This window comes from Crinia signifera, chromosome 7 (assembly GCF_055691185.1).
Source record: "Crinia signifera chromosome 7, ASM5569118v1, whole genome shotgun sequence".
Taxonomy (NCBI): Eukaryota; Metazoa; Chordata; class Amphibia; order Anura; family Myobatrachidae; genus Crinia; species Crinia signifera.
The window spans coordinates 137,471,619-137,497,142 of record NC_139223.1 but is presented as its reverse complement, the minus strand read 5'-3'; the positions used below and the strand labels follow the sequence as shown (position 1 = coordinate 137,497,142).

Here is a 25,524-nt window from a genome sequence, read left to right as displayed (position 1 = left end):
TACACCTTCCACTTCTTTCGATGGTCTACGATCATTGAAAGATGTGGGACGGTCCCAATAGCATTTGAATGGATGTTTATGTAAAACATCCATTTGCAGCCATTGCAAATGTACTCACCTTGCGAATGGTGGGCCGGCGTACCACCATTCGAAAGTGGGATCTGGTTCACTCACAAGGATGGGAATTCGCATCCAAATGAACGAACCAGAATAACCCCAATAGTGATGGAGAAGGCAACTCAGCCATATACTGTAGCAAAAGAGGCTGTATTATAATATGTTTGCCATGGTCGGTTATACTGTAGCTTTAATTGTTTCAAACCATTTCTTTAAATCACAGTGCTACTAATGTACAGTATGTATGTATGCTACTAATGCATGTATTTATGTATGTATGTATGTACTGTATGCTACTAATGTATGTATGTATGTACTGTATGCTATTAATGTATGTGTGTATGCACTGTATGTATGTACTGTATGTATGTATGTATATAACTAATGCATGTATGTATGTATGTATGTACTGTATGCTACTAATGTACAGTATGTATGTATGCTACTAATGCATGTATGTATGTACTGTATGCTACTAATGCATGTATGTATGTACTGTATGCTACTAATGTACAGTATGTATGTATGCTACTAATGCATGTATGTATGTACTGTATGCTACTAATGCATGTATGTATGTACTGTATGCTACTAATGTATGTATGTATGTACTGTATGCTACTAATGTATGTGTGTATGCACTGTATGTATGTACTGTATGTATGTATGTATGTATGTATGTATGTATGTATGTATGTATGTATGTATGTAACTAATGTATGTGTGTATGTACGTATGTATGTATGTATGTATGTATGTATGTATGTATGAAATGTAATACTAATATGTTGGCTAGTTGATTTAAAATAGGAATTTTTATTGATTGTGAATAAAATTTATATTATTATAAAGTGAATGGTACATTTACTGTTTGTAAAAATTCCTGTATCCAGAGAAGCAGCCGCTGAGCTTCACACCCCAGCAGAAAGTAATAAATGCTGCAAGAACACATCAGAGGCAGAACATAGACTGCCAACTATTCTGACTGCAGGCAGTGTATCAACCTCCCAGGAGGTAAATGCCACTCCATGGTGCCCATGAAGCAGGAGCCATGTGCACCTACTCGTGTTTATCCATCAGAGAGAGCTGCCTGCTCAGCTTAGAATACTATATGCCATACATTTCATAAAACAAGTATTGACAATTTGGTTGCAGATTTAGACCTGGTTATACACATATCATTATCTACTAAAGGGTAGGGCAAGCTGGTATATGTAGTTCCACTGCAGCTGGAGTGCCAAAGGCTGCCTACCTCTAATCTATGGAGAGCTTGTTAACAATAGGAATGGTTAGGATGGTATGAATGAGTAGTTATGTATGGCATGCATAAAGCTTGTTTATGACAAAGAGGCATCTGCAGGGGTGCAGTCAGTGGTACTGAAAGAGGGGGGGGGGTAATAATTACCGGGGCACAGGTCTGATTGAGGGGCTCAGAGGGACCCCAGTTACCTGCCAGCAGCAACTTCAGCATCTCTTCTTAACTCAGCACATGCTGCTGTGTGCTGGGCTGCAGTATGGCCAGGGAGGTGCTCAAAATACAATGTTTTCTGTATTTCCTTTTAAGGGTGTATGGCCACTCCTCACCTGATTAGGCTACACCCACTGAAAAGGACCTGGGCCCAGCAAGGCTCTCTACTTCCACGGGTGCAGTATTTATATTTTTATGAAAATCACAAACAAACAGATGGAGCTATTGAAAGATAATCCAAACTGGGCTCACACATTGACACACATTGGGATACTCATCTCATCTACAAAAAACGGACTAATAACTGAATTGTCTAACTCAGTGGTTCCCAAACTGTGTGCCGTGGCTCCCTGGGGTGCCGTGGGACACTTGCAGGGGTGCCCCAGGTTGGTGGTCCAGGACCAATTCAAATTGTTTAAGGTTAATTATTTATGGCCAAAACCAGTGCTGGTGGCTGCCAATCATAAAATGTGTACAAACAGAAGCAAATCCTGCCCTTGACCCAGGGCATAAAGTGGTCATGCAGAGGTGGGGGAACTCATTTCTCTATGCCACCTAATTAACACCCCTCCCTTCCCCCCATTAGGCAGAGACAGTGGTAGAGTTTTTGGCATCCCCCTGCAAACTAGATAGTTTTTCTGTGAGAGTTACTGTGCAGGGCCAATGTGGAGGTTAAAATGTCCCACCTCACCATTAGAGGTGGTGGAACTTAGTTCCACCCCTTTCCACCTCACTTTGCCCCCTGCCTTTACCACATAACTGACCCTAAGAATCGAATATAAACCCAATCTAATTCATTTTTTGGGGGCCTAGGGGTGCCGTGAAAAAATTCTGATACTCTAGGGTGTCGTGATTCAAAAAAGATTGGGAACCCCTGGTCTAACTATTCAGTGCTTGCTGTATGGCAGTGATCCTTCTGATACACCCAATTTGAGTGTTCCTGAGAACTGTAATACCCATTATTTTCTTCTGTATATTGGGCCATGTTCATGGACATCTCTCCTGAGGTATGTGTGTGTGTGTGTGTGTGTGTGTGTGTGTGTGTGTCCCGATTACATTGTAAAACTTAACAACATATACTCTAAATGAAAATACTTGTAAATTGGATACAAGGCTTTTTTTTAAGTATTGACTGCAATTGGATTCACAACAGCTTTATGCTACAGAAGCAGAATGCTCAGTTCAATTGGCAGGCAAATAATGCAATGAAAGCATCCACATTAATGGCACTTGTCACTTTCTTTATAATACGAGTATTCAGTGTCTTTGATGGTTACACATATTTCATAAGTGTTTTATTTAAGGTAACAATAAGCAAAGCAGCAATACAGTTGAACAGATTTGCAGTAGTAAAACATACTGTATATTTTTTTTTTTAAATCACAATACATTGTACCATAAATAACAATTCTATTAAGTTACCTTTCTATTGGTCCCGTTAAGGAGGATCTGCTCAATGTGGTCATAGTATGCATCACACCAGTACAGCAAGTTGTTCTCATAGTCCAATGATAAACCATTCGGCCACAGCATCTTGGTGGTCACAAAAACCTGTCTGTTAAAACCATTCATCCAAGACTTCTCTATACGACCCACACTGTCATCAACCACATCTTCTACCCAGTCTGTCCAATACATCCAGCTGTTAGAATGAAAGAGAGAGAACAATTCATCATACTGTTTTCATACTGGATACTAATAACTAATTAACAATCGTATGGAGTGTGGTGACAACCTCCGGGATCCCACTAGTTCCTCTAGTAACTTTACAGATTAGTACTAGCTAGGAACAGGACAGGCTCACCGATTCCAATTACCTTGGATATCTGTCATTTTTTTTATTAAACTAGTGCAACTGCATTACATTATAAAAACATAAAAAAATATTATATAAATCCCTCACCCTCAATCCCCAACCAAGCCCCCATGCTGTCAAATTTTCCAAACCACACAATCCCAACTTCTTGAAATTGTACCAGTGTTCAAGTATCTGCAAGTCACCCCTCCAAATAGATTTCCAGTATTCCCTTACATTGACATTGTGTGAGGCATTTTACATTGACACATTCTTAGCATACATTGTTAACCATATCAGGTTCTATTTACAAATTGATGTACATTGTACACTTAAAAATACAGCAAGTTGTGAGCATTACAGTAACAAGGTGTGCATTTACAGACGGAGCCATCCTCATCTAGCCATCTCTGGATAGCCATGGTGAGCCATGGCTATCCAAGGCCTATTGTTCTCAGCTGCAATACAATACAGTAAGGGATTAGCAGAGTAATCCCATTACTCACTTAATCCTATTAAAGGGCTAGATGAGGATGGCTCCATCTATACGTCCAATTCTAAATAAGGTTCTCTGTATGTAATCAATGCTGATGTTTTTAATGTCAACAGGAACTCCGCTGTCCACTAAATAAACTCAATAAATATATTGTATATATATATATATATATATATATATATATATATATATATATATATGTTTGTAAAAATAATTTATCACATATACGGTCTTATTTATTGAACGCAATGAGGTAATAACAATAACAATTTCATCAATCAGAATAATGTTTATATCTGTCCATACATGATTAGGTTTATTTGAATATTCATGTTTTCTTTAAGCAGTTTAGTAGATATGTACAATTAATGGGATGTGCATATTTATTATGTACTATATTACCATGATAATATATGTAAATAACATTATACATCTATGTTTTTGAAAAATTGTTACAAATGGTCATTTAGCATCTGATTTGTTTTGGGACTATTACAGTTTGTAGTGGAGACAAATGATGCCAGTTCAGTATGTCTTTATGAAATGCTAGCATACCTTTTCTTTGTAGTTTAAATAGTACTATAGAATGGCTCATTGTTGTATTAGTCTGCTAGGAAGTCTGCTCATAAAGTTTCTAAACATACAATTTGGCACAAATTATAATGCTAAAATACATAGCATGAACCAAATCCAATTTTGTTGATGGCACACTTGAATGAAGTAGTAATTTGATGCGTGTTCTTTAGCTTTGAATATAGCGGCCAATCAAAGGCTTAACTAGATATTCATAGGCCCCATAGCAAAAGTTTGTAAGGGCCCCCTATTTAGCGACTGATGGTGATAAATTATGTAAAACATATTACTTAGACAGCAAAGGTGGGTCCCCTTCAGCTCTGGGCCCCATAGCAGCTGCACCCCTTGCACCTATGGTAGTTATGCCCTTGCGGCCAACTCTGACCTGATCATTTATCTGCAAAGTTGCAGAGGACTGTGAGTAGTTAGCAAATCTGATCGCAAACCGCTATACACTCGCAAATCCATACACAACAATTCACGAACCATCTAATAATTTTTGCAGTCTAGACAAATGCAAGTCTGATCCTACTAGTCATCTGGGACAGAGACAATCTTCTTGAGGCTGGTGCTGATGTCACAGACCCTCTGTTAAAACACCTGGGAACATCTGCATTTTTTGAAACCTTCCGTAAATATGCCAGGTTACCACCCCGAATGCCTACTTCCTGTCAGTCAACCTCCTGCCAAATTGCATTTAAGATCTACATGCAAACATAATATACCAGAGAGTGCTACTGATCTACTAGTAGGAGTGGCATTATTAATTTGATTTAGCAGCTTCTACTTTAATATATATATCTATATATATATATAGATATATATATATAGATATATGTATAAAGTATACACACACACTATATATATACACAAAGAGAAAGAGATTTACACTGCATCCCAAGCAGTCTCCCAGATGCCGCTTGATTTAATTGTTCAGGGGGAGTGGCCAGCAGAGGGAACAGGGCAGCCCTGTTACGGCGCTTGCTCTAATCACATTTAATGTGTCTCAAAATCTTCTGTATAATATATTTTGGTGCTGGCATGTTCTACCCTCTCTCTTTTCTCTATTTTCAGCATTTCTATAAAAAAAAAATAGCTGGCAGAGGTGTTGGTATCACAAATTGTAGCATCCACGATGTCTCTTCACATTGAATTGTTTTAGGTTTATTTATGCTTCAAACACGCGGAAACTGTTCCTCATACACAAATTGGCTGTTTTTTCCAGCTTGTGGAAAGATAAGACATGGTTTGCCCATTTGTGAATGCATATATCCAGCAAGCTCTGACATAAACAGTGGCTGTTGACATTATTTTATATGACAAGTGATTTAGGAATAAAGTTGGCTTCAATGAACCACCGGCTTTTTACACTCAGCAGGCAATCTACCAACAGAAAGATTTATGGATGGTAAATAAGCATTTTCCCATCAGGATAAAATACTCAACAATGTTGTTGACACCTTTAAGAGCAATATGTCACTAACATTCCGACCTGACTCCCAGTTGTCAGTCATCACAACTTGTTCACCATCCATCCATATAATCAAAGGCGATCAATTCGCTAGCTTATATGCACTAAGGGGAAATGACTGATTTAACTGTAAACTGCAGACCAAATGCCTTAGACCGTTATATGATCGATAAGCAGTATTGTTGTTTAATGTAAATAATGTATGGGTAATGTCTTCCCAGGGACAATTAGCCACATATTGCCTTTTATTCGGATTTGTTGATTATGCTACAGAGCAAGGGTGATGCACTTTTGCAAACAGGTGAAAAGATAGAAAGCAATTTAAATGCCCTTGCCTGTAAGCAATGCAATAAATCTGAACAGGACTACATTACGTTAAAGAGTGCCAGCAATCACTCTGATCTACACATCACTTGTCTAATAGTCATACAGACAACCTTTTAGGTCTGGGTCAATATTCTTCCCTTCACGTTAAGCAACACAATAGATCAATAGAAGTGCTAAACATGTTTATGACTTGTTAAAGGACAATTAGGTTTCCTTTTCTTGCCCATTCATTATAAATGCTTTGCAACAATTTTGCCAGGAGCTCTATGACACTTAACAAGTTACAGGACATTACAGCCCATTAAAATGGGCAGCTTTTCATTGCGCGGTCATTTCCTTGGCCTGTCAGAGAATGTCTTTTTCTTGGGATTTTTTGTACTGGGGACTGATGACGGGCATATTTACAAAATGAAAACAAGCTCACATCTCACATCGCAGGTTACACCTCACCAAAACAGTGTTCTTGACAATACTGTTCTTCAGATTCCTTTAACGTAACATCCTGAAATCTTATTATTTTCATGACGGCCAACATGTAACAGCCTGCGATAAAATACCAGTCAACCATTCCTAACTGTCATGTTATAGTATGGGTTTGAAAATGTCAGTTAGGAGCTAGTTGGTTGGTACTTTATCTCAGACCACGTAATCTGTCTCCAAGCCTTATGGGGCCTACACACGTACATATTTGTGCCAGAGTTTTGTCATGGGAGATTCAGCATGAGAGATTCCCCCTGAGATTCCCTGAATTTAGAATGTTTAGAAAGTGCCAGTGATGTGCACCAGCGATTAAGCATAGCAATTAAGCAAGGGAGATTTAAGTTAAACAAGTAAATTAAGAATGAGAGATTTAATTTAAGCAATTAACGCTGATCACTATTATCACTGATCACGTCTATCTACTACACCAAAGACGGGCAATGTGCAGTCTTTTGCTAAGTGATCTGACTAGATTTATCCAGCGGGCTGGTTATACATCTCCCGGTGATAGCGACACACCAGGCCGCACATCTCTATCGCTATGGGCCTCTAGTCAAATTAAATCAGATCACTTAGAAAATAGACCTTATGGCTACGTGTGTAGGCCCTATCAGTGAATAGGAATATAGATTTCACCAGATAATGAAAGCTTTCAAAATTTAGAGATAAATGTAATAGTCTGTCAGTAGCCAAAGGTGTGGGATGTTCTGCGATTCTGTCAAGGTTTTTAAGGCAGAAATCATGTACAAGAAAATGCTGGTCAGTTTTGCCTAGAAAATGTTTGCCGCTTTAAAAATTTGGGCAGAGTTATAGAAATTCCCCAACAGCTTGTGCATCACAGGCTATTACATATTGCCCAACATTTTTGTTGCTTGGTTCTATGAAGCAAACTAATCACTGTGGCAGAATTACATAGCTGCTGCCTAGTCTGAGTGAAATCCCACCCAGTGCAAATTTCTTAGCAAGGCTTGTGAAAATACAGACAATCACCATTGGATGATTTTACCAATGTGTTCAGTCTGTGCGTAGCCCAGGACCTGGGATCAGAGCTAGAGCTAACATCACATGACTTCCCGGTGGTGGAACTTGTGGGTGTTGGGCCCATGTGCAAAAATATAATTTGAAAACAATCTTGCTTTATATGTAACATGGCATTGGGTGACAAGGAGAGGCAGAGGGGTGAAAGGGAGAGGCATAGTGGGGGTTATTTTGGTTCACTCTTTCTGACAAATTCCTTCTTAGATGGACAAAACCATGTGCACTGCAGGTGGGGCAGATGTTACTTGTGCAGAGATAATTAGATTTGGGGCGGGTTTTACTTCAAAGTGAGATCTATATTGCAGTGTAAAAATAAAGCAGTCAGTATTTACCCTGCACAGAAACAAAATAATGCACCCAAATCTAATTCTTTCTGCACATTTTACATCTGCCCCCCTGCATTGCACATGGTTTTGTCCATCTAAGAAGGATTTTGTCAGAAAGAGTAAACTAGAATAAGGCCCAGTGTGACAGGGAAAAACAGTGAGGGACAGGAATAGGGTGATAGGGGCAGCAGTGGGCCTCTTAGTCCTTAAGGGACCCAGTGAACTGCAACTGCTGCACCAGTGATAGTTCCTCCTCTGTGATTTCCCCCTCAAATGCCTGGGCACTTCCAGAAAATGGCCGTTTACACCCACAAATGCCGACTTCCTTTCCAGCAACCGTGATCAATAAAAATTGCAGGATGGCCTTGCGCATGAGCGCTACAATCCATATGCATGTGCATTATGTCGTTAAACGCCTGGCCTGTGATTTTAGAGCTGTGTCTAGTTCATAGTTACATCGTTACATAGTAGTTACAAATTAATAAAGACTTGCGTCCATCTAGTTCAACCTCGGTTTTAGTTCTTTTGCGTTAGGTGTGGCAACAGAAGGTGTCAGACTTTTAGGGTAGGAAACTAACTTAATGAGAATATTGTTTTATGCAAACATTCAGATAAAATTGCAAACTCAAACTTTAGCTATAAATAAAGACAACTTATAATGTAATATTCTGTATTTAACAGTATTATATATTGTGAGACAAATAATGAGTGATTAGCGTACTATATTCTTACCATCATTTTTTCTTTCACCCTTCTCTAACAAGTTTTCCTGTCAGGGGTGAGGAGCTTCTTTAACCAAACAAGAACCTCTGGGTAGAATTGCATACCTCCCACCATGACCCATTCAAGGAGGAACACAATGCTCTGTTTCTGTACTACCCTCTTAATTTAGGATTACATTGTGTCAACTCCTCGAATGGGTCATGTTGGGAGGTATGGAATTGCATGGCAGAAATACTCACTGTGCATTGAATAATTTATACACCAGGTTGGGGCCAAAGAGTATATAATTGAGTCTATTCTTTTACATCTGTTAGATCCTTGCAGGACACTGCCCTAGAGATATTGGGGGAGCTTTAGCTGCCTATAATGAAAAAAGGACATTTTTATTTTATTTTTAATAGTGCAGCAGTGGAAAGTCAGAGTAGCATGACAGTATTTTAGGTTCCTTAAAAGGCTTTTACAAGGGTTTTTCTTTACCCCAATCAGAGTTAAGTTGGATGGGGAAAAAAAAATAATTTTTAATATTCTATATGGTCATTGTAGTCAAATGTCACCTCTCGCCAGCATAGAGTTGAGACCGTTATATTTTTGGTTGAACCAATGATCATCAGAATAAAAATATGATCTACCAAATTATAATGAAGCAATGACAGTACTGGCATGAGGCAAAAAATTCTTATCCAGGGCTATCCACAACTAAGGAAGGTGGTCGCATGCCCCGGGTGATGGATGTGATACCCGTACATGCATGCAGAAGGAGATGGAGTTGAGCCAAATTACTGCCTTGCCCCGGGTTACTAATCTCCAAGCTTCAGCTCCGACTTAATGTCTTAATTCCTTTGCCAGCCCCCGCCAGCGTCCGGCTACCACCAGGGGCGCTCGAGCAGGAGACGCTCGCATGCCCCTTGGCAACAGAGCCTGCTGCCGGTCCCCACCGCCTCCCCTGCTGGCGCCGCCGGTCCCCCCCCCCCCTAACTGGGTGGCGTCTCCCTGAAGCAGAGACGGGCAGGGAGACGCTGCCCAGACGCCGTGAGACTGGGACGCACGTGCGCGTGAAACGCATGCGCGCCCCAGTCCCTATTGCCGGCGCTCGCCAGTGAAAAGGGATCTGGAGGGCATCGGGCAAAGATGTAGCCTGCTACATCTGTATATTGAGGGACACTGAAGTGAGGATTTAACTGAAAGTTCACCATATTTTATAGTCCGTGAATTCAAAATACATAGGCTTGTTTAATACCCAGTTTTAATTACAGTACCAGTCATGAGTTTATTGAAAGTAAGATGAATAAAAGCTAATATCGGATTGGTTACCTAGATTTTTAAGTATCTTCGGCAGTTTAGTTTGAGCTCACAGGGGGAAGAAACATACAGCAGTTGGTAGAAGTCAGTCAGTAAGAATAGCAAACTGTCTAATGTATTTTTTATGTGATGCAAACTCCTCAAAGTGATTTAATACTTCAGTTTCCCATCACTAATGTATTCTGACGAAAGCCATAAAGTACTGTTGTTAGTGTTGCAGATCTCTTTTATATTTCCCACACTGAGTATGTGTGTATGATCAGGGATTTCCATATAATTGAGTTCAAGACCAAGGAAATCAACAACTGGCAATATATATAAAAGTAAAATGCAGAAATAAGGCATTCCAAGAACCCCTTAGCTGCAACAATATAAAATGGTATCCGGATGGCTCACAGAAAATATCTAGGTAGACAGACGAAGGCAGGTGGGTAGCCTAGCGCTCACCTCCCAAACCACCCCCCATTACCCTCCTCACTGCAGTGTCCCAGCCCTCCTGCCATCCAGTCTGCAAAGTATTACCATCGTGCAGCAGCCTCTGGGTGGCCAGACAGGGGATACACTGCACAATTTTATTATCTTTTGTATATTCAATAAACCTCTTAAAGGAACAACACGCTTCCTCAGTTCATTATATACCCATTACATACATCATTGTGTTACACAAGAGGTGAGCGCTAGGCTACCCACCTGCCTTCGTATTATACTCTAGGAGTTTGGACCACTCCAGCCCAGCAGCCCCCTCGACACAAGGAGTATTTAGCGCGAGCACTCACCCCCATATCTAGGTAGACAGACGACAGGTCGACACTAAGTGGTCAACATGCACTTTGTCGACTGGCAAAAGGTCGACACATGGTACGGTTGCCATGATTTTTTTTCGTGATTTTTTTTTTCATTTTGTTGGACATTTTTAATGTTTTTCCATCCATGTGAACTCTGATTGTGAGAGGGCATGCGCTACATTAATTGGGGGCCCACGTGCGCAGGTGTTGACATTGACACCAAATAACCTTGAGAAACTCATGTCAACTTTTTGCATGCCGACCTTTTGTCAATAGTAAAACAATGTGAATAACACACTTTGAAAGTAGGGGTTGGTGTCGTGTGTGACAAATAATGAGGAGATATGCTAATAAAAATGAATGGGTGCTTATTTCACATTAATGTTATAATGTCAATGTCAGTTCTGATCCAAATAACTTCACTTGATCTCTGTCTCAAACAGGAGGGTCCGTGCAGTTTTACTCTGGGGGACCTGACAGAGGTGATCTTTTAGGGATTCCTTTTTCCCATAGGTTCCTCATGTGGAACCTATGGTCCCCTCCTGGTAATTGAAGCAGACCTTGCTGCAATTGGGAGTGGCATTGAGTGATAGTCAAAAGTCTTCATAAAAGTCTCTGTTGTGTCTACACTTTCAATTGTCATTTCCCCTCCTGTTTGAGACAGAGATCCAGTGAAGTAACTGGATCAGAACTGACATTGACATTATAACATTTATGTGAAATAAACACCTATTAATTTGAATTAGCATATATCCTTATTAATTGTCAAATTACACCACACACACACACACACACACACACACACCCTTACTTTCAAAGTGCGCTATTCACATTGTTTAACTATTACCTTTAAGGGTGAGGACCACCCTCAAATTAGCAGCACTGCTCAAACCCCCCCTTTCCCCCTTAACCTGACCCCCCACACCCCTCTACCCATTTTTCCCTTCCTAAACCTGTCGACCCCTCCCTTACCCCCTTCCCCACTCATTCCCAGGTGCAGCGCAGTGCAAACCTCCATTGAATACTTATGCTTTATACCGTTTGTCAATGTCGATCTAATCCAAATCCTTTTTAAAATTATATTTATTATTATTTATTACCAGTTAATTATATAGCGCACACATATTCCGCAGCGCTTTGCATAGAATATTTGAACGTTCACATCAGTCCCTGCCCCAGTGGAGCTTACAATCTATATTCCCTACATTTTAGGGTTCATTTTTGTCAGGAGCCAACTAACCTACCAGTAAATTTTTGGATTGTGGTAGGAAACCAGAATATCTGGAAGAATCTAACGCAAGCACGGGGAGAATATACAAACAGTTGGGACAGTATGGATGGTGTAATGGTTAGCATTACTGCCTCATAGTACTGAGGTCATGGGTTCGATTCCCACCATGGCCCTATCTGTGCAAATTGTGTATATTCCCCCTGTGCTTGCGTGGGTTTACTCTGGGTACTCCGGTTTCCTCCCACAATCCAAAAATATACTGGTAGGTAGGTTAGTGGCTCCCAAAAATGAACCCTAGAATGAATGTATGTGTGTGCGTGTGTGTGTGTGTACATGTGATAGGGAATATAGATTGTAAGCTCCACTGGGGAAAGAACTGATGTGACTTGAAATATTCTCCGTAAAGAAATGCGGAATATGTTTGCGCTATCTAAATAACTGTTAATAAATAAATTCCCATGGTGGGAATCAAACCCATGACCTCAGTGCTGTGAGGCAGTACTGCTAACCATTACACTGTCCATGCTGCCGCACGGGTGGTGTTATTTTTTTTCTTGTGGTTGCATGAAAGTAATAAAGTGATTCAGGCAGCAAGACACACATGCATAATTATTTGTATCGATAAGCTTAATACTATATTTAAAGTCATATAATTGTCTATAAAAAATTATCTAAGTATTTGCACTACATTAAATATGTACATTTTAATATACAGTATGACATCTCTAATGGTATACACATTTGAAAACTATTAAAAGGATGGGGAATAGATACTCTGAAACATAATACTTTTTAACTAACTCGCAATGAAAATCAAGGTACAGTACAGTAGAAGTTAACAGTAACCATTTTTTTTTTACAATTTCTGAATATGATTATAAAACTGCTTCATTGTAGTCTGTTTTTAAAAATGATAAAATCTGACAAACCAACACAGTACATTCATTTTAATTTCTATACTCATTTTAAGCTGTACAATTAAAATGGTGCAATTAGCACAAAGTTCACATCCGAAAATAAATCAACCAACTTTCACAATTAAAGTCCCTTGAAAAGCAAGTTTATGTAAAATACGTGTTTGCATAATAAGTATGAGCCAAACCGAGAAATAGATGGTTGAACCAATCAACTTTCATTTTTAAAAGAATCTTTTCACAAGTCAATTGCGTTCTCCATTTTGAATGGAAATCAACCTGTCGACCCTTAATTCACATGAAAATTTGACACATTTATTCCTTGGAGACCTGTCACTTTCAATTTAAAATACCAGGAACATCCGCTGTCCAAGATCGAGTCTTAAAATTAGTTTAAGAATGTAAATGACAGGAAATATAATTGCTACAAATTTTGCATTTGACATAAATTATAAAACCAAAGTGTAGAGGTATACAAAACTGAAAAATGGATTTCTGAAAAACTTTCTCAATGCACTGTGTTCTAATCAATCAATCAATCAGTCAGTCGGTCACTCATGTAATATCAATCATATGCAAACGAACTATGCACTCATGGAATGAAAACAGGAATTAGAGTGTTTATATGCTTGTACCCGTTAACAGGATCCACAACTATTCCTCGTGGATGTGACATCTGTCCCTCTAACAACGTTTTCCGGCTCTGTGATGCTTTTTCCAAGCGGGCCACGTTAATAGTTTTTCTGTGTCCGTCATTAGTCCAGTATAAATTATTTCCAATCCAATCAACAGCAATGCCTTCCACGTTGTCAAGATCTGTTTAAAAGAAGAACATCTGGTTAAACATAATAAAGGAAATTTTCTGTAAATATAGTTTTTACTATCTTCTGTAGATTGTGGAAATATTTCCAGGACAATTATGTGTGAAATGAGCTAGGAACTGTACACACTTTTACACTCATAAGTGTGATGCAGTTCTACTAACAGTTACACTTCGGGGGGGAATTGAATCACCTGTGGTAATTTACCATGGCTATATGATCCACCAGGGGGTGATCCAGGTATCTCCAAAAGTGGCACCAAAAGCGAGGTTTAATTGAACTGTGCAAAAAAAAAAAAAGATATCCGAAAATAAACCTCACAAAGATAGTTTGATTTTTTTCACGAAAAGTTCCCAAACTTTTTTGAATTGCGGTACCATAAAGTATCTGAATTTTCTTCACAGCACCCCTAGGCCCAATGTTTCTTAATGAAAAATGCATTAAAAAATATTAAATTAGTTACGTTGTGATTATATGTTATCCTTATGTTTATTATGTGTTGAGGGACAAGATTTTTTTTAGTTTGTCCACATATATAATAATTGTATATAATAATTGGCATCCATTAGCATTGGTTTTGCCTGTTACACTGACCATAAATAATTGGAATTGATCCTGGACCGCCAATCCAAAGCACCCCTGCAAGTGTCCCGAGGCACCCCAGGGTGTCACAGCACACAGTTTGGGAATCACTGCTCTAAAGTAAAAAAATACTGTTTGGCAAGTCTTGACTTCACTACCTACCATCTTTCAAAATAGTTTCTCTCCCTGTTCCATCAACCTTTTGCCGACCTATGAGGAAGCTGGTGGTGTCTGCAAAGTAAATGTAACTAGATTCAGCATGATAATCCAGAGCTCGTGGGTTGACTAAGTTTTCAATAGGACGCATATATTCATCTGAAACTTTTGTATTCAGATCCATTCCCCTAATTATTCCTGGACGTCCTTTTCCATAGAAAAGAAACAATTCGTTCTTCGGTTCTGCAAAAAGAAAAATGCAACAAGCTAGTAAAATTTATCCAACCAAAGTATTCATAATTTCATATACTTCAGTTTCTATTACCTGCCTTAGAGGTCATTAACTTAATTAACCCCCCATACAAACATTTAGATTGTAACATATATAATATATAAAAATGCATATGCCTTTAAAATGTCCTTTCGAAAAGAAAACATGACGGCTCATATATGATAAGTTTGTGTTGAGTGTAAAATTGATAATACTGAGTTGCAGGCGTTTAATTTAACAACTCATTAGATTTTGATTTTGATGTAATTTTTGATTAAATACAGCATTCATTAAGTGTCTGGATGTAATGTAGAAAACAAACAGAAATGTTCTGTGCCAGAAAAATGATATGGTGCAGTTTTATGTTTACAAAGCAGTTAGTTCTGCATCAGATCATTTACAGAGGTTTTTTTTTATATTACAGTATATGAAAAACCTAAAAATCTATTTACCAAGCCTTGGACTGGGATAAAGTGGATGGATGTAATGTACCAGCCAATCAGCTCCTAACTGCCATACCACAAGCTGTTTTTGAAAAGTAACAGTTGGGAGCTGGTTGGTTGGTACTCTATCTACGCCCAAGGCTTAGTAAATAGACCTCTGATTCACTTAACATAAATCTGCTGGTATAAACAATTACTTTGTATAAGTGTGCATATTTGCAAATTGTCAGGGAGACTTGCTGAAATAGCAGCAATCTCCCTGACTCCATGAAGAGTCTAGCAATCTCCCTGATTGCATCTTATAACCATTTTTGTAGCTGAAACATACAAATATGAAGAAATCAAAGATATATACATGTATGTATACATTCAGATGGCATTATCAGTGCTATTTCCATGAATTGATTAGAAGGCACAATGGGGCAGATGTATTAAGTCTGATAAAGTGGCAATAAAACAGTGATAAAGTGGAAGGTTATAATGCACCAGCCAATCAGCTGTGTTTGAAAAATGACAGTTAGGAGTTGATTGGCTGGTGCATTATCTACTTTCACTTTATCACCTCTTTATCACCACTTTAGCAGGTTTAACCCCTTCAGTGGTGGTTTTTTTAGGGAGTGCACCCCACTGGGCGAGTTTATTTTTGGGAGTGCTCCCTATAAAAAAAACCAACACTGTGTCTCCTGGGGCCGAGTAGTGCCGCTGACCACTACATCAGCCGCTGTCCCCAGCAACCTTGGCAAGGTTACATCGCACACAGCGGGGGGAAGGAGGCAGGGCCAGGCAGCGGCTGAAGCTGAGCTCATCTCAGTTCTCAGCTCAGCGTCGCTGCCCAGCACTAAGCAGCGCAGACAGTAGCAATCCTGAGAATTTAACAAGTTTGCCAGTCTGGGCACTGGAGCATAGCCCGGAAAATTCTTGGGAGTGCCAATGAAGGGGTTAAAATTATTACCTTTGAATATTTTTACAAAGAATCTAAATGCCTGTTTTTCTCTTAATGTAATACATTAATTTAGAAAAGATTCACTTGTTTAACATACTTTTGCAGGACCTTCCATCACTTGCCAAGCTGAATCCAGTCTTGCAGCGACAGGTCCTTATTTTGTAGCTGGATCCAAGCAGACAGATGTGGGAACACCCCCCAGGCCTGCCATCTGGGTTTATTTCACATGCATGGCTCTTGACTGCAACAAATCATGGCAAACATCATACACAAATTGCTTTTTAAAATAAACATTTACTTTAGCACGTGAAAGTCACTGACAACAAAATTCATCTTATTTTACCAATGACTGCCTTAATTGTTCATCATGAATTAAACATAGTCATTTAAATCACTATATTTAAGCTCTTTAATAGGATTCACTGACTATTTTGTTGCTATAAAGCTGTCTTGCGAAACATTCTTGTATTGTAAACTTTTTTAATTTCTTTGAGTAAGGATTATTACACCTACCTGTAGGCTGAGTACGTTTGTGATAAATCTTTAGACCACGGGCATTTTCCAGGATTAATAACGGTTGGACATCTGTGTTATTGAATCTGTTGATCTTTACAATGTTTGAGTTCTCCAAGTTGGCTGCATACAAATAACTTTCAAATACAGATAAACTATACACTTGACTAACCTAAAAAGAAACCAAATATATAAAGGAAAAAGATTATATGGCTCCAAAAATACATCACATGCGTTTATTGAGATGTCTACTATACACAATTGTAATACATTTTACTATTATCTTCAACTTATACTATATTAATGGGTCAACTATAAAATATATAGTACATCCGGAAAGTATTCACAGTACTTCACTTTTTCCACATTTTGTTATGCCAAAATGGAATAAATACAATTTATTTCCCTTAAAATTCTACACACAATACTCTCTAATGACCACGTGAAAAATATTTTAGAGAATTTTACAAATTTGTTTTAAAAATAAAACAAGAAAATTGCTTGTTTATAAATATTCACAGCCTTTGCCCTTAAACTCAAAATTAAGCTCAGACGCATCCTGTTTCCACTCATCATCCTTGAGATGTAACTACAGCTTAACTGGACGCCAACTGGGGTACATTCAGTTAATTGGACTTTATTTGGAAAGGGACACATCTGTCTATATAAGGTCCTACACTTGACATACATGTCAGAGCACAAACCAAACATCAAATCAAAGGATTGGTCTGTAGACCTTCAAGAAAGGATTGTCTTGAGGCACAAATCTGTGAAAAGGTATTGAAAAACATCTGCTGCTTTGAAGGTCCCAATGAGCACAGTGGACTTCATCATCCATAAATGGATCCACCCGGACTCTTTCTTGAACTGGCTGGCCATCTAAACTAAGCAATCGGGAAGAAGGGCCCTAATCAAGGAGGTGACCAAGAACCCTATGGTCACACTGTCAGAGCTACAGCATTCCTATGTTATATATTTTTAATGTATATAATATACAGCAGGCTTTCCACACTAACAGTCCAGGCTTTAGTCATATCCATGTTTGAGCACAGGTTACTTAATAGGTACCTAAGGTATTGTACAAGAACAAATGACAGTAGATACGTGGCGCAATGCTGCCTTAAATCACAATCACTGAAGGTACACCTTTACTTCGAAATACAGAATTGGAGAAAGAATGGGATATAGACAAAATGGCGCAGATTAAAAGTACTTGAATTTTTTCTGTTCAGACTCCTCTTTTTTGTGAGATGAGGTTGCTCTCAGATATTGATTGATATTGGTTACCAGGCTGTGATGAATCGTGAAAAACAAGATAATAAACAATAATTAAATATTGGTGTGTGTGTCTTTTCTTATAAACACTCTAATGAGTGGTGCTGTAAATGTTTTGACAAGTTGAGTCTCACAAGGCGTACCAGAACTCATAGTTACATAGTTACATAGTAGGTAAGGCTGAAAAAAGACTTGCGTCCATCTAGTTCAACCTGGTATAGATATCCACTCACGTTGGTTTTAGATGGTATCCATCTTATAAAGGAATTTTTTTACCTTGTTTTGTGAGGATCACATATGAAAAGAAACCTTTATAGGTTTGAAAACCTCAAATTACACCGTGAGTAGGGGTATGCTTTCTTCTAAATTTAAAAGAAACCTTTATATGTGTCCTCTACTTTATAAACACGTAAGTGAGGTACACTGTCTAAATTCTTTTTTTGCTCAGCCTCCCCACTTGCCTAAAAAGGATAATATAGTCACTCTGCAATCTGAGACAATATCTCTATTTCTTCTTTTGAGTACGTATGAAAATATTTCACAAATAAGAAAACGTGTACTCGTGTTGAGAAGCTGAGTTTCCCAGAACTGTGCCAAAGAAACCTTTATAAGAGGGATACCATCTAAAATCAACGTGAGTTCTGGTATGCCTTGTGAGACTCAACTTGTCAAAACATTTACAGCACCACTCATTAGAGTGTTTATAAGAAAAGACACACACACATATATTTAATTATTGTTTATTATCTTGTTTTTCACGATTCATCACGGCCTGGTAACCAATATCCATCTGAGAGCAACCTCATCTCACAAAAAAGAGGAGTTTGAACAGAAAAACTTCAAGTACTTTTAATCTGCGCCATTTTGTCTATATCCCATTCTTTCTACACCTTAGGTATTGTGATTGTCCAATTTTTGGCTATTTTTGACAATCCATGGCCGTTCCAACTGTTGGAATGGTTCTGACAGTCGGATTATTGACTGTCGAATTGGCCGGTATTCCAACTGTCGGAAATATTCCGACAGTCGGAATATGATTACCCCCCATAAAATTAATAGGGTTTTTTGGAATGTTTACAGATAAACTATGTACCACTGACCTCATGTAGAATTAGTAGTTATAGCAATTTTTCAAATACAATTATATCTATTACTTGCTGATCAAGATGGCTCTGTTAACTGTAATTGACCTCTAACATTTTTGGCAATTCTTTTTGTGGTGAAAGTTATCAATTATTTCAAAATTACATTTCAAACAATATCTACACAGGTTTATATACACTACACACTCATTGCTAAAATCTTTAAAAAAATGAACTTCTCAGTAAGTAATTCAAAGCATGGATTTTATTTGTTCATTATTGTATCCAGTGGCTGATCCCCTAAAACTTTCAGTAATTGTTTGCAATGTATTTATTTGTCCTAAACAAAAATTATCCAATGCCTACCCATGTTTTGGACATTTAGAATTTAACACATTTCTTAACAAAATAGTAAAGATAATATTCATAATTGGCTATGGCCAATTAGTCAGATTAAAACTAAAAATCTGGATGTTTACTAATTAACATGTTTCTTGGGTACCAGAGTCAAACAGACATATATTTATCTATCTAGTTTTTCAAGAGGATATTAGTAGCTCCTTTAATGCCACAAGTCCTTGTTGGTATTTATACAACAGTATCCTCATAAATATCTAAAAAGGAAATAATGTAATGCTTATGCCCACATGAAAAAGATGCTAATTACTTCTCATTTGTGTGAAGCACACGACTGGCAGGCTCCTTGATTTAGCTTTTGGAAGAGATAGTAATAGGTTTTTAATTTCATGGCCATCCCTCAGGTTAAGATAATCACACAGAGATTTCAAAATGATTATATTCTCTTTATATAAGTGAAACCCCTAAGACCCATGTTTTTAAGTACACTTGTATGAACTTATTAGAATTATGAGCTGATTTTCTGTACAGGAAGGGCCAACATATTAAGTCTGCAGATTTTCAAGTATATTTGACCAGCTTAACATCTTTTTTAATAATGTTACTTTTCTCTGAAACACTGATGCATATTTAATTATATTCATTTTAAAATGTGAAATTAGCACATTACCAGACTCTTATTCCTGCATCAAGGTAATGACATACTGTAGCAAAGTAAATACAATACATTTAGTTATTATTACTTAAGTTGTTTAGTGTTATCTTAAGTCTAAGCACTAAATAATGATTGGCAAGGTACTGTAAATGCACAAACACTCTTGTGCTCACACTTATACCCCTGTCAAACCAAAACCCCAAGTCTGGCCTGGGATTTGTAATGTGGGGATTACATCACATATTTGAGGTTCTTTGCATGTAGAAATCTGTTTCCATCTTTCTATTTTGCAATTGTCATTTTCGTTGGCCATATGTAGGATCTGCTCACCTCCTTCCTGTGTAATATTAAATGCCTGTTTCTTCCCTCATAATCAGCCATCTCAATGCAGTCCAAGTAGGCATCTGCCCAATAAACCAGCCGATTGACAAGGTCCAGTGTGAGAGCTGTTGGCTGCTCAATCTTAGACAGAACTATCCTTGTTCTGTTACCTCCATCCAAATCACTTCGCTCAACCTTAGCAACATTCCCGTAATCCGTAAAGAAGAGCTTCCTGTTGAAATATATTTGTAAGTACTTGTTATATTAAAATATAAAACAACATATCTACATACTGTAAGTAACATTTATAGAGAAATATAAGCCATCTCAAATGTTCATATATATTGCGCTTAAAGTGGAATTTTTGTTAAACACATGGCTGTATAAAGGTGGTTGGGTAATATTAAACATCAGTGACACAGAAAAAATGATACAGTTACAGTTTGTCTTTAAACCATAATGCTGCAGGAAAAGAAACAAATAAACAATAATAATGCAAAATAAATAAATAATATTTATAGTTTATATAAATTTACTTATACAGGGTGGCATGGCCTCCCAGGCAGAGATGTGGCCTAGCGGGAAGCATACATATCTCACACTTGGCAGAGACCTAATTGTACCTGTTACATACATTAAATAATTATTATATTAATAAGAGTGCAGAATTCTACGCATCTCTGAGGCTAAACTTCCCCTATCCAAAAATGTAATGCTGTATCATTATCATCAGTGGTGGCTCCAGAGATGGGGCAGCAGCACAGTCCAGAATGCAACTGCCACCTCAAATGCTGCAAACATTGCCAGCTGGTGTGGCGACCCTATTTGACTCTTGAACTTCTCTACAGGCCACCCTCTGGAGGAGCCACTGAGTATTAGTGTGCATCTAAAATGAGACATTGTCTGCAATTCCACTGAAAGGTCTTCTCTGAGAACAGCCAGAGCCATGAAAGAGCTCTTTTGTACCCTGTTTGCAAACCCCTGAATTCATGACATTTTAAAATCATATGGTGGGACAGAGATTGCTACGCAGGGACTTACATTACTGACCAATGCATCCTCAGGATGTTCTTGGACGTGGTGGTGGTTGTGGTGGTCTGAGGATATGGCTGCAAGAGCTGCAGAAGTATAGTGTATTATGGATTATGGCTGTTTTTTTATGGGCACCTTTAAATGCTAATTATATTTAAATTCCTCACGGGTATTAGCGCTACTTTATTGTTCTTTTCTTCACCTTACAGGGATCCACTCCCTCCCTTAAAGTAGCTGCTTTTCGAACCACCCCCTGCCAGCACCCGATCTGCTACCTCGGTAGCATTGTTTTTCCCCCCCTTTATATGTGGAAAACATCAATCTTTGACTTTGGGGCTCATTCAGCATAGATTGATAACGTGAGAGTTTGGAGTGGACTATGAGGAAAAAACTGCCGCCCAGGCAGAAAGGAAAAACTCCTATTGCCATATTGCGAATGGATCGCAAATTGATATCCACATGCCATATCCCTATGCAATTACCAAACCATCAAAGAGTTTTTGGGGAATGTGCAATTGTGAGTAGGTCTGAGGCTAACACTAATTTTGTGGCTGAGATAGGCTGGAATTGGTCAGCGCTGACATCACAGACCATCCTAAAAAGGGCACAAATGACAGGTTTCCACCCTCAAATGCCAGCTGTCAGTTAAACTACATTTATGGATTTTTAGTATGAATGTTGCTAGATAATCGCTTGATCTGCTAATTCCCTGACTAACCATCCATTATGAATTAGGCCATTGCCATAGAAGTAACCTAGAATCGCTGGTACACTGTAAGCTACTATATTTTGTATGTGATTTACAGTAGATGCAATTTTTTTTAAGTCTGACTCACTTCTTCTGGCAGAGCGACTTATTTGTGTCAAGAGTATCATGTTGTGGGCATCTAGCAACACTGATGTTTTTCAAACACTGTACCGTGGCACACTAGTGTGCCTTGACCTGTTCTCAAGTGTGCCCCCAGATCTAGAGATGCCCAAACCAGTTTACAGCCACCACCAGTTCAACTGTTATTTACTGGTCTCTTCTTTTCATGTAAAGGGCCAATATATTTTATTTTTGTTACCTGTACGGACCAGTGTGATTGTGTTTTATATGGGGGCCAATAGGTTTTTTTTTTTTTTTTTTTCAATGGGGGACAATGTGTTTTCCCCTGTGGGGATCTCATGGTGTGCTTCGGCAATTTTAAAATCTTATTTAGTGTGCCGCAAGGTAAAAAGGTTGAAAATCACTGCTGTAACATATACACTACAGTAGGGTTACTATCTGTCTGGGATTTCTCCAGGCATTCCTGTAATCAGAAAATATGGCCAGTGCATTATTTACCCTAGAAGAACATGAGGAGGCTTTGAGACATATTTTTTTGTCATAATCCTAGACCCCTGGTCATGCTTTTTGGTTATGCCTCCAATTTGGGAATATCAAAAGGAAAAGTTGGTAACTATAACAGGTATTTATTTAATCAAAAGACAATTTATCTGAGGTTAGAAAGACATTCAAAATGTATCAAATAATTCATGTCATTGATCTTAATTCTGATATGATCGGATACAGATCAAAAGGCTGAAACTGCAGTCTGTTATGCATTCACCAGTTCAGAGTAAATTTCTGCAGGACAAATTTGCCACACTGTCAATCAATTTCTGTCTATTAAACTAGAGAATCAAGTCTCATCTAACCTGGCAGAGGAAAAACATGCTGTATACATATAAAGAAACTAGTGAGCCGGCTCAAAGCAAATGCTTTGAAAGCGAGTCTGTTACCTTCTGTGTTTGTGCATGTGTGAGAAAGAGATGTAGTTTCACTCTCTGCCAGCAGATGGCAGTGTTTTGGAGACATGGACCTTACACATATATATTGAAGATATAAACAGTCATTCCATGTATATTATTCAGCTTAGTAATGCACCATGCTTTTTATATGTTACCAGTAAACCAGAGAGCCTTGGCCAGTAACCTCATAATTGTGTGATGTCAATAAATACACCATTAATACACTGTACATGTCATAGGATACCCTGCAACTCACTGGCCAGTATCAGTAGTGGATTTTACCTATAGGCTGCAGGACAGCAGCTCCCCCAGTAAAATCTGACACCTCAGCTCATGTATGTGAGCCAAATGCAGTCTAAGAGTTTGCACTGGTTTCACTGTGAATGGCAATAACTTCAAATGCATGTCCCATCTGCTAGTCAGCAGCAGCACAGTCTATCTCATTGAAAGGTGTTTCCTTTCTTGAGGGCTGCTAGTCTGGGTTGCTATAAGCAGAGAGATGACTTCCTGAAGGAAACAACTTCATGCCTTATCATTACCCCTAGCTGACTTCTATGGGCTACAGCTGATGGAGTCCATAGTAGCTGAGGTTTGTACAGCACCATCGCCATTACTGTGGATGCACCAGGATTCCAGCACCTGTCAGCTAAGGTACATTGCATATATGCCAGGACCGGGTCGGTAGTGGGGACCTAGTGGCGAGGGCAATGGCTTACCCCATCCCTTCCCAGGTAGATGCAGCCACTGGGCAATATCTCACTGGCTTCCATGGTGTTGATGTACCTCAAATTTTGTATAGAGGGTGTTACTAGGGAAAAGAGAATATGTTTATTTCCTAATGAGAAGCCATGGATGAACAGTGAGGTTCATTCCCTGTTAAGATCAAGAGATAGGGCATTTAAATCTAAAGACACAGCAGCATATTTTATTTGCCCGATCTAATTTGAGGAGGGGCATCCGGGCAGCTAAAAAAGGCCTATTTGGCAAAACTAGAGGGCCACTTTAAAGAATCTGGGGATGCTAGAGCAATGTGGGAGGGGATTAAACATATTACAAACCGCAGCCAATTTTATGCTAGGTTTAAGGAGTAAAATCTGATCCCTGCAGTTAAAAACCTTAAGTGGTCAGATTTTCCATTGGAATTAACAGATTCGGAAGTCAGGTTGTGCCTAAGGCAAACTAATGTTAGGAACGCCCCTGGCCCAGACAGTATCCCAGGCAGGGTCTTACGTGCCTGTGCTGACCAATTAGCAGGAATTTTTACAAAGATCTTTAATTTATCACTAGTATATTGTGTTGTTCCACAATGTTCTAAAGTCACTACAATTATTCCTGTCCCTAAATCGGCGGGAGTATCTTGTTTGAACGACTTCCGCCCGATTGCCCTCACTTCATTAGTTATGAAGTGTTTTTAGAGAGTGGTCTTGTATCACCTAATCCTGGTGGAATTTGACCGTTATCAGTTTGCGTATAGGTCAAATCGATCCACCGAGGATGCTGCTCTTACTGTCCTTAGGATTCTCTGTTATTTGGAAACTAAGGACTCCTATGTTAGATTATTATTTGTGGACTTTAGCTCCGCTTTTAATACCATCGTGCCTGTGGTGTTGATCGTGAAGCTTTGGGAGGTAGGTTACAATTCTCTCATATGTGACTGGCTTTTGGAGTTTCTGACGAACCGTCCTCAGTCAGATAGGGTGGGTTCCATTTTTGTCAGAACTTGTCCTAAACATAGGTGTCCCTCAAGGGTGTGTTCTGAGTCATCTTTTGTACTATTTGTACACCTCAGATTGTTTCTCAAATTCAGAATCAAACCTCATTGTCAAATTTGCTGACGATACTACTGTGGTGGGTTTGATTAGTGGGGGAAAGGAAGACAGCTATAGGTTAGAGGTGCAGAAATTAATTGAATGGGGTGAGGTTAATAACCTTCTCCTAAATGTTAAAAAGACCAAGGAGGTTGTTATTGATGTTAGAAGATCAAGAAGGTCGACTATTAATCCGTTGATTTTAAATGGTGATTTTAAATGGTGAAGAGGAGGAGAGGGTTACAAATACTACATTTTTGGGTATTACGTTCTCGAAAGATCTGTGCAACTCAGCTCTAACCACTGGCATAACTTAATTGTAAGTTAGTGAACGAATTTAGAGCTACATTGCCATTTCAATCCCGCGCAAAAACCACCACCCACTTTGACTGACAGAAGGTAGAATTATGATGTCATATCTATATGAGGAAAACTAAGCACCCGTGTTT

At 38.7% G+C, this 25,524-nt stretch overlaps 1 protein-coding gene across 4 annotated transcripts in view; it reads right to left on the bottom strand.

Annotated features, from left to right (window-relative positions):
- Nucleotides 1-25,524, bottom strand: part of LRP1B (LDL receptor related protein 1B) — a 1,445,580-nt gene that overhangs the window by 772,937 nt on the left and 647,119 nt on the right. For all 4 annotated transcript variants that reach the window (XM_083153866.1, XM_083153869.1, XM_083153867.1 and 1 more), the window contains exons 8-13: nucleotides 20,472-20,694; nucleotides 16,773-16,944; nucleotides 16,357-16,500; nucleotides 14,609-14,845; nucleotides 13,679-13,859; nucleotides 3,008-3,227 (exon numbers count right to left, since the gene is read on the bottom strand). In XM_083153866.1, the coding sequence (XP_083009992.1) occupies nucleotides 3,008-3,227; nucleotides 13,679-13,859; nucleotides 14,609-14,845; nucleotides 16,357-16,500; nucleotides 16,773-16,944; nucleotides 20,472-20,694 (1,177 nt within the window). The remainder of the gene's footprint in view (nucleotides 1-3,007; nucleotides 3,228-13,678; nucleotides 13,860-14,608; nucleotides 14,846-16,356; nucleotides 16,501-16,772; nucleotides 16,945-20,471; nucleotides 20,695-25,524) is intronic.